General features: G+C 39.7%; 2 protein-coding genes across 2 annotated transcripts; one reads left to right on the top strand and one right to left on the bottom strand.

Annotated features, from left to right (window-relative positions):
• Nucleotides 1-310: 310 nt before the first annotated feature.
• LOC135499815 (uncharacterized) lies at nucleotides 311-2519 on the top strand. The gene is made up of 5 exons (XM_064790774.1): nucleotides 311-362; nucleotides 1190-1264; nucleotides 1499-1606; nucleotides 1828-1911; nucleotides 2079-2519. Exons 4-5 carry the CDS (start codon nucleotides 1842-1844, stop codon nucleotides 2318-2320), a joined length of 312 nt encoding a protein of 103 aa, XP_064646844.1. The 5' UTR covers nucleotides 311-362; nucleotides 1190-1264; nucleotides 1499-1606; nucleotides 1828-1841; the 3' UTR covers nucleotides 2321-2519.
• A 97-nt stretch (nucleotides 2520-2616) lies between these two features.
• LOC135499394 (putative nuclease HARBI1) lies at nucleotides 2617-4410 on the bottom strand. The gene is made up of 2 exons (XM_064790139.1): nucleotides 3484-4410; nucleotides 2617-3113 (listed from the first exon to the last, which is right to left on the bottom strand). The coding sequence occupies exons 1-2, from the start codon at nucleotides 4226-4228 to the stop codon at nucleotides 2617-2619; spliced, it is 1242 nt and encodes a 413-aa protein (XP_064646209.1). The 5' UTR covers nucleotides 4229-4410.
• Nucleotides 4411-10835: the final 6425 nt, after the last annotated feature.

Here is a 10835-nt window from a genome sequence, read left to right as displayed (position 1 = left end):
ACCAAATTTTTCACACTCAGAAGCCGAAGTTTTAGCCGATGTTGTCATAAATGAACTTGGGATCTTGCGATCCAAGTTTTCGTCAGATGTGACAAACAAAATGAAAAAAAACAAATGGGATGAAATTGCCCTAATGGTTAGTTCCTTGGGAGTGGCCACAAGGACCGGGGATAACTGCAGGGAAAAATGGAACCAGCAGCTTTCAAAGGCGAAAGAGATCCATTCCCTGCAGCAAAAACACCAGAGAGGGACTGGCGGAGGGGGAAAGATGCCACAGGCCGACCCTACACTGCAGAGAATAATTGAAACATTCGAAAAAGACGCAGCATTCAGAGGCATCACTGGTGGATTTGAGTCTGCAGGTAGGTACACCAGGCTCCGATTTAGCCTAATTAGGCCATAAAACGCTATCTACTTCTACCAGCATATATTTCTGAACATAGGCCTAAGCCTTACATAGGTCTAGATTTCATAGCCTGATGTCAATCTTCAAAAACATTGGTGGAATTAAGCTCAACTCGGCCCTACCCTGGCTAAGTTCAAAGTATGTCGTCTGGTGCCTGCATCGATATTGGCACTCTGCCAGCCATTTCTGTTGGACTTCCTGTGTGTATAGCGACCATGTGTACATGCTGACATGACAGTGCATGCATGCATTTTTCAAGCGGCCGAAAGTACAGCTTTTCATGACCGTCACTTAGAAATAGTACCATAGTAGTTGACTTCATAGCTCTATAAATCAAATTCATCAGCAGATAAGGTAGTTCAACTGCACAAAAGTACAGAAAATGTGGTTATTCGCTGCTCCAAATACGCGCTTGCAAATTTCCCGACTCCATATTTCTAAACGCACTGAGCATGCCCAGTAAGTGTATGGAACGCAAAGTTTGCAAATAGTACTATACAGGGTGAAACAGAAATAAGTTCCAATATAAATATTTTGTTAATACTTTTAATTTATTCAATAAGTCATGCATCATGATGCATGTGAATTACCTCAAAGAATTACCAAAATGATCGCAATTGTACACATTAGGCCTATTGTTAAGCTGACATCACCCTGTTTTAATGGAATATCATAGAAATTTGGATTTTCAATGGATTTAATTAGAATTTATTGATTTTTCCCGCCAATTTATGTGATTCATTCCCTTTAAACTTTAAAACTTTCATTTGTTAATATTTTCAGTAACCACACCTATAAAGGCTACAGCAGCAGTCTCCCTCCCTGCTACATTACCTGATCTGGCTGGTTGGACTCCTGGTAAGTTTAATTTAAAGGTGCTGGAAGCTCGATGATAAATATGCCCATGTCAATTAAGAGCCGAGTATTTCTTAGACTATGATACATTACATTGGTACCGGTATACAATGGAAGAAATACAAGTAGGCCTACTGAGAAACAGAAAGCGACTGTAGTGACCCGGTTAGACATCATGCGTCTTTAATTTAGAAATAGTAAAATTATTTTTTATGATAATTTCATTTAATTTTTCAGTAAATCAAGCTGCAGATGTTGATGTCGACTGCTCAGATGCAGTGGTTGTGGCAACCTTTGATCGTCAACCACACGAAACACACATAGAGGGAGCCACAATAATTCTTGGTATGCTATTAGATACAGGTTCGGTCTTTCAGTAGGCTATCAGGCCCGGGGTCTAATACTGTATCGATGCTGATAGCCTGGCCCACACCTCATATATCAAGGCATTTGCATTTTGGATATTTGAATCTATATTTGCCAGAGTTTTGGTTGCAAAACATTTTGTGACCTTTCGTGATTTGATATTTATCATCATATAGGCCGAACTGTCATTTTTATTCTAGATTCTCAACAGACGATGACAGCCACTGCAATGACTGCCCCAAAATCTCCAGCCAAAAAGAAGGCCAAACTGTGCAAAGTCACTGGTGAGTAGTTGGGACTCTAGAATGGCGAAAGCCTTTCTTGATTTTAAGCAGTCCCTACATGAATCAATCAAATGTGCTAAAATGAGCTCTGGCCGTTCACAAAGTGACAAAATTGAAGTGCTTTGTGATCCATTTAACCCGTCATAATTTGTTTCATTCTCTCCTAGGTGCCAGGAAAGCACATGCGAAGGGTCTGCTGACAGACGCCATGTGCCGACAGAAGACTCAGCAGGATGTATTTAACATGCAGCTTGAGGTCCTTGAGGCAACTCTTGTTACGCAGAAGGCCACAACACGTACTCAGGAAGTTCTTCAGAAAGAGGCTGGCCTTCGAATAGAAAAGCTACAGCTGGAGATTGCTCTGCTGAAGGAAAAGGAGTTCTTGGGTCTGTCGGGCATTGAACTGTAAATTTATGTGTAAATAGTATCTATGTTTATAGGATTTGAATTTTTTAGATATTAAATATATTAAATAGTAAATATATAGTAAATATCAAGTTATTTAAAACACAAAGGGAATGTATCAAAATTAGAAGCTACAGTGTCAGTGACATGATGAAAATGTTATGGTATATTTCTTACGCGAGTGTTGATTATGCAATACATAAGTTATAGTTTTTAAGTTTGAAATTGGAAACTTCACTGGCTGTAGCTTCCACTGTTTTGATATATCCCCTCACTCAGGTTGCAGTGGATCACAGTCAATTAAGCAAAGTAGCGATTGGCGAGGTAGTCCCTGTAAACACTGCCAGAGTTTGGGCCAGCATACTCCTCAACATCATCTTCATCATCTTCTTCGTCATCACTGTCGTCGTCTTCTGGCCGGGGGTCACGTTCTCCTCTCATCTTTGCAATATTATGCAGGACAAAACAGGCAGAGATGATCTTAACTACACGGTCTGGCTGCATACGAATCTCCCCATGGAGAACATGGAACCTCCTCTTTAACACTCCAAAGGCATGTTCTATCCTCACTCTTGTGGCACATAACGAAGTGTTCAATCTCTGCTGGGCTTCTGTTGTGGGTGCTCCGTACGGGACGATGAGATACGGCATACAAGGGTATCCACTATCTCCTAGCAACAGTCCATCTTCACCTCTGGGGTTTGTCAGTTCCAGGTGCTCTTTAAGGTCACTGTTCCTCCAAATAAAGGCATCATGGGTTGCCCCTGGCCAACGTGCAACTACATTGGTGAATTTTCCTGAAAAGGAAATGTATCATTTTAGTTAGGAGGGCTATTGATCATTATTACACGACCACTCCGTATTTTATTATATTCAACATATTTCAGCATCAACAAGTTTCTATGCAATTAACGATGAAAAAATACAAAAACTATGCGTATTCTATCTTTATGAGCAACAGTGTACAAGAGATAATTTTTGCATAAATGGCATTCCATATGTTTTGTTGGTCAGGCAATCATGGAATTGGTCAACGTTCGTTTACCAAAAAAGGCATGTCAGTCATGGTGCATGTCATGATGTCGAGGATGTGGCGCTTGTTGTGATATCATGGATATTGGCCCTAGTATTTAGCATGTTTTCAGGTATAATTATAAAAGTAATTACCCTTATCGTCAACCACTGCTTGCACGTTGATGGAGTGATATCCCTTCCTGTTTACAAAAGATGCTTCGTAGGCTGGAGCTGGAGGAACTTGCGCGGGTTGTTCTGCTTCTTCCATGGCTTCGCCTTCGCGATCTGCAGGCATGGGCAGTGCAGGTGCATGTGCAGGATCAGGAGCATGTAGGCCTATCTGGTCATCTCGCATCTCCTGGTCATTCTCAGCAGCATTGGCTGGTTCTGGGATGTGATCAGCATCAGGACGTGGCTCACTGGGGCATATTATTCTGATGTGCGTGCCGTCGATGCATCCCAATACTTTGGGAAAATGTGCGATCGCATAGAATCCAGCTTGAATTCGACGCCTCTCCTCCACCGACTGGGGCCACACAATAAAATCGTCCCGTGCAGCATCTAACAGGCCAGCCACCCTGTGCACCACACGACTTACACTCGCTTTGTCTACACCGAAAGTGTCCCCAATAACTTCAAAGAAAGCTCCAGATGCAAAATAACGGAGAGCAATCAAGACTTGCACCTCAGGCGAAATTGCATGGCTTCTGTTGGTCGCACTTTCAATGTCCTCCCTGAGCATATCAACTATCAAAACAATGGTTTCTCTGCAAAAACGGTATCTTTTAAAAAGTTTTTTGTCATTGAAGAACTCCAAGTGGTTGATTCTTTCTCTAAAATGCCGTGGAGCTTGAAATAATGGCTGGAAAGCCACAAACAGGGCCTGGTTGTCCACCATTTTGTTTCAACTAACTCCAAAATAGGGATTTATCTTGGGGTTAGGAGGTCAGTTAAAGTTAGCGTTAACTTAACGCTACTTTTAAATAATTTTCTTTCTTGCAACCCAAATTAACTTTTTGGAGTTAAGTTAACGCCAAGATAAACTAACAGTGATTTTTAACTATTTTTTTCTTTTGTGCAACCGGCCTGGACGTGCTCTCTTATTCGAGAGTTTACTGGTGGCCAAATGAACTTAAAAGTAACTAGATTCGTGGTAGAATAGCCCCCCCCCCCCCCTCAAAATGAGCTCACTCAGGCCCAAATGGGAACTGCGCAAAGGATCGAAGCTGGTCACCAATATTACGACTCTATAGAACTTATCATCCGCCTTGCCGGTCATCAGTTACAAAGGGATGATGATACATATATTTGTCATGGATAACCCTATGTTTGTCTCAATTGACAGGGTCTTATACAGTACTTGTCAGGGTAAAAAAGAATGTGTACATCTCGTTTTTAATTACCTGATGCACCTTTAAGAGTGTTGCTTACCTTTAAGACACTTGGGTTGATTCCTGAACGTATACCCGGTACTACCGTGTATACGCACTGAAAGGGTTAAAGTTCCGTTCCGTTCCGCAAAGTACCAATATCCAGCAGGATAATGGTACTTTGCGGAACTTTGCGGAACGGAACGGAACGGGGAGAGCCCACAGAATGCCTTAAACGTGTTAATACATACGACGATTTGGCCATACAGCACAATAGGCTAATGATAGAGTGACGGAGAATGAAAGGTAATTGAAGGCATTGTCTTGTGCCGTCGCTAAAATGAGAAGAGGTGCATGGGCTTCTGCAGAACTTGAAATGAGACCCGGAGAGTTTGATTGATTTCCTCTAAAAATCTCGTGTGACCATGCATTAAACACATACAATGCCTTAAAATATATGCGAAGATGTAGCCCTGCTACGACATTACGGTCAGGCGGGAGTGACAGAAAATGAAAGGTAAGCATGTTTTATTTACTTCGTATCTAAAATGAGTAGAGGTGGGCTTCCGTTCCGCAGTGTTCCAATATCGAGCTTGATGATAGTAATATGTTGAATACATGATGTGGTGACGGAGAATGACAGGTAGTTCCACGCAGTATGTCATCATCTCTTGCCTTGTAACTAGAGAATGAGAACCATGTTCCGACGATGTGAGTATGAAGTGACGGAGAATGTAAAGGTCGTAATTGAATGCAGCATGTTTTGTTTATTACATCGTAACTAAAATTAATGAGTATCAGTGTGCTTCTGAGGAGATCTTCAAATAATTATTAAGTTGAATACAATCAACCTTGATATGAGGCCAACATCTCGTGTTCCGTTCCGTTCCGCAAAGTACCAATATCCAGCAGGATAATGGTACTTTGCGGAACAGAACGAAACATACATTATGGACGATCTGGTCCTACTATGGCAGCACAATAGGCTGAGGATGGAGTGACGGAGAATGAAAGGTAGTCGAACGCATTGTCACAGTGTTGTGTCATCACTTAAACGAGAAGAGGTGCGCTTCTGAGGAGTAATAATCGTGTTCCGTTCCGTTCCGCAAAGTACCAATATCCAGGATATTGGTACCAATATCCAGCAGGATATTTGTACTTTGCGGAACGGAGGATATTGGTACTTTGCGGAACGGAACGGAACATGTATAAATTATCGCACGAAATCCACCAAAAAGCTTTAATATGGAAAGCTAACTGTACTAAGGTATGATAGCATCTCAGACAAGGTCCGATTTTGATATTTTGGGTAAGTTTCAGGGCTTCTAGGAAACGACCTAGGGGCGAGGTCTGTTCCGTTCCGTTCCGTTCCGCAAAGTACCATTAGCCTATCTTTTATCATCTTTTAATGCGGAATTTAGGATAACCAATTGGGAAACTATAATATTATTGTATTCTGTTACTAGTGATAGGACTGATGACTTCTTTCATGTATTTCTCGTGTATCTTGTTGATAGTCATGTTCTGATTCGGTCCTTGCTCCACTGTGATCTCGTTCCTCCAATTTTTAATTAGTTTTACCTGAGGTAGATTTCCTTTTAATGGGACTACATGTCAAAATCGCGTTGTATCGTTTTCCGAGTCCTTACTCCAAAACCAAACATTCATGGTCCTTCTCGTGCCTCCGTTCTTCCTCTAACCGTTGCAATCTCCACCAGTGCTACATACTTGGTTTTATTTGGATACCTTACATTGTTTACTCTTTGTCCGGGTTACACTCGAACACTCTCTCGTACATCCAACATCCTTCTCTCCGTCAAGGGTGTCACAGTCTATATATAGGAACCAACCAATCAGGGTGCAGGGAATCGACTGCATTGCGCCACTGCGGCAACACATGCGCATTGCGCCACTGCGGCAAAACATGCGCATTGCGCCACTACATCAAATACGCGCATTGCGCCAAATACGCCTCCAATCAGGAGCTGGGAAGGTCTACTGCAGTGCGTCGGGTAATGCCCTGGGCAATGCAGCACCGTACCTGCACCCGTCTTGGTCCTTCATATAGTCTACCTGTTCCTTATCAGGGATAGGTTAAAGGTACACTATACTTAAATACAATACGATTACAGCCTTATTACTGCAAGTACATGACATATTTTATATGCATTATGCATTCATTGGAAAATAATCAAGGCTGACCTACAATTCATTAATATATTTACATTTGTAACCTTTCAAGAAGATCATCTGCTTTAGGGAATGACATACCCTTCGTACAGTGAAATTTGAATCGCCACTGTGAAAACAGTTTGTTAACAAGAGGCCCAAGGGCCTGGCGCTCAGCTGAGTTGCAGTCGGTGACATTGGTGTTTTTGGTATTTGATTTTGCTGGTCCTGATGTTATTGGTTAAGATTTTGCGAGAAATTAACAATTTTGTTGTTTGATCTGGGAAGGTGAATGTTCATATTTCGTAGGTACATTGTTTAAGGTACATAGATGTAGTGGTTTTTCTGACTTCATTTGGTCAGAAGGGCTGGATATTGACTGTCATGCTACCTAGCTTAGCCATGCAACATCACATTTGCACAACAATGAGCCATGGATTGAAGTGTCTGCTCGAGTTTCGTGAGGGAGGAAGATGAGAGTGCCCGTATTCACTAGGGTTGGTACTCCTCTGATGTTACAACCAACCTGAATGAAGATTTGAAGTGACGAGAGTTGGGAACAAAAAAGAAAGAGACTATTGTTCAGAATGAGTATTTATAATAAAAATAGCTATAAAAGTAACAGTTTTGATTGAGAATCACAGATATGTATGTGGCAATTGGTTGAAGACCATAAATTACAACATGGTAACATAAATGAAAATGAAAGTGTTGATTGAAAATTACTGATATGTGACGATCACAAGAAATTATGAATTACAGTATGAAGAATTACAAAACGTAGATGTTCCCTGTGCAAGTGGTTACAAAGTAATGATTAGTCGTTGGGAAACTCACAAAGAAAAAAATGAGTATTATTAGATCTTGATTTTTACATTTTGTTGAAGAGATGAAATTGAAAAATCTACCTAGCTGAAATTGAAAGATTATGCGATTTGACTGATGAACACATTCATTTAGGTCGATGGGAATTGATTTCATGTTTTTTGAGTTAAATTATGGCTTTGAAGTATTTCTGAGATTGTGACTTGGCTTATTAGAATCATGAAATCAACTCTCATCGGCCAAAGTGAAGCAAAAAATGAATAATCATGCCTTACAGTACAGAAGGTGAAGTGCTCTTATTGAAAAGAACTTGATTATAATATTTACAGATGTATTGTAAATTTGAAATATAGATTAAAAAGACTGTTGCATAAAATGAATAATACAAAAATGGCAGTAGTAGGTACATAATTGAAGTAATCTGAACGTTATGGGCATAATGAAAGTAAAATGATGAGCCCAGTTATAATTATAGAGACGCATGTTGATGTCCTCAATGTGAATTTTATGAGAGCAGTTGTGCCCACATTGTAAAGAGATATTATGAAATGCTACTTGGAACCTGAACATGGTACAAATGGCAAGAAATGAATGACATCATGAGAAGCCATTTCAGTCATGATTGATGAGCATACATGTAATACAAATGAAACAAGTTGCAATGTCACCCTGGCTAACGAGTACTCTATTGAGTTGTGGGGGAGCTCTTTACTCTTCATAAACCGGTTTACAGGGCTGCTTACCCTAAAAAAAATTTGTGTGTAAGATTTCCAAAAAATGTGTATATTTTCCCTAAAAATTGTGTAGACATAAGGAATTTTATGTGTAAGATTACTAACAAAATGTGTAGAAATAAACAACAACGTAATGTACTAATTTCAACAGTTTATTATCAAAATTTAATCCTTGTACATCACTACAATATTAAAGCAGATCATAGTTTTGAGATTCAAACTGGTACATGTAATCACATAGTGAAACAAATGATATGAAAATGAAATATACACATTCTTGATGAGGAAATGTGCCTTTGACAATAGTAAATAACTTGAATTATAAAACTCGCAAAAATTAACAGCACTAACTGTAAACAAAGCTATCAAAATGCATCACTTCATGACTAACTGGCTGAACCATATTGATTTAGGTTACGAACTAGGACAATAACATATATACATTGATAATTAGGCAAAAATAAGGTTTGATTGTGCCCGACTAGGACTACATGGACTAGATAGGGAAACTTGATACAGAGAGTATTGGGACAGCAGGCATTCTGGCTAGTTACTGGCAAGAGAATAATAATTGAAAAAATGTTAAGTTAAACGAAAAAATGTTGGCATCAAAATCCACTATCTAATGATCATCATGCAACTCAAAATAAATTCTTGATTGTGTCCACAGATCAACACAGTAAAGATGATATATTACAATAATGAAAATTTAACTATCATGACAAGAAGAGGAGGCTGCTGTGTGAAGCAGAAACAAGTGAATATATGTTTCAGCCTCTCCTGAGGTTTTGGTTTCACAGGGGCAGAGGCAGATGACATCCTGAACAAGAATTTCATCCAATATAATCCATTGAAATCTCTCTCAAGGTTATTGCACAATTTAGAATAAGATATTTTTTTTACAGAATGATAAAGAATTGACCTAACCTTACACCAATGAAAATACAATAGAAAGGAGTCACAAACTTGTGTTCTCAGGTTTTTTACCTATGAATTAGTAAACATTTACACTATAAAACAATATCTGGCTAAGAGAATCACATAATATTCAATGATTAATGCTCTGAACTGTCCATCTGAACTGTCCATTCATCTAAATTAATCATAAACCTCTGACCTGGCAAAACTTACTAAAATGGCATTTACAGGCAGCACAGGTTACTAGTATGTAAAGAAAAAGCTTGTTGGGGTGATCAAAGATGGATCATCAGAAATGTGCGCATAAATACAGTTGAGTTCTTTATACTTCAAACTTCTCAAGCAAAGTCCAACAAGAGAATTCAGGAATACAGGAACATTTCTTTACATTTCAGAGTTTTCATTTGACTATCAACTTAAGTCCCACATGATAATTCTTCTACTGATTCAGTCTTTCTTCTGTAATGCCTGGTAATAAGCAGACTTAAGTTTTTTCAGTTGTTCAGTTGTGTAAACTCTGGTATGGGCTTCATCTGGCCTTGACTTAGCCAGCAGCAAGGCCTCAATTGTGTCCGAACTGAGGGAGGCTCTTTTCCAAGTTTTGTTCTGCCTCACCAGTGAAAATACTCGCTCACACTGAGCATTTGAATGGGGCACCGTCAGAATCCCTAACATCACACGTGCCAGGTTCCTATACTTGTGGACAGCTCCGCCATCCTTCATTTTACCAATCTGAACCCAGATCAAGTCCATACGATCTCCTTCAGGAATGTCTTCTTCTGATTGATAAGCAGCGAACTCGAGCTCTAGAGTCTCCCTCTGTACCCCTGCAATGGAAAATAAAGTGGAACAAGTGCAGAAAGATGTTTTTTAAATGTGGTATTACTTTGCTGAAAACAACAAACTTATCAATTGACGAAAAATAGTGCACAACTTAGGTCAACCTCCATGAAGGGGGTGGTCAAGGAGTCTTTTAGCTTTACACAATATTCTGAGAACTCTCTGCTTTCAGTTAATTAATCATTCAACTGATTAATACATGTATAACTTTGACAATTCAACACCAAAACGTCTGCATGCATTTCACACCTGACTTGGTAGGAAAATTTACGTCAAATGAGCATTTTTTTCAGGTTGGCATTACTGGGCTTACCTTGAGGTATCAAAGCTGGGAAAGAGTCTAGGAAGTATTGTAGATCCCCAATGCCAACTGCATTAGTTCGGAGACTAACATCAGCCACTTCTGCATGCTTTAATAGGGTGTTATCCAGTGGGAGTTTCTGCTTTATGTACTTGGCTGCAGCTATGTAGAATTTCCTGACTCCTGCATAGAATTCGTTGATTCTGCTGTCTCGCAAGTGAGCTTAATCTTTACGAGCAATGAAGCTTCTGGCATCGTCCCCTATAAACAATTCAGTGTCTTTCCTCTGCCCCTGTACTGTATCAATGTTTACTTGTGTAACAGTTTTGCCTAAAAGGGCACCAGGAA

Source organism: Lineus longissimus, chromosome 15 (genome assembly GCF_910592395.1).
Source record: "Lineus longissimus chromosome 15, tnLinLong1.2, whole genome shotgun sequence".
NCBI lineage: Eukaryota > Metazoa > Nemertea > Pilidiophora > Heteronemertea > Lineidae > Lineus > Lineus longissimus.
The sequence above is the reverse complement of the archived record's forward strand: the minus strand, read 5'-3'. Positions and strand labels throughout refer to the sequence as shown.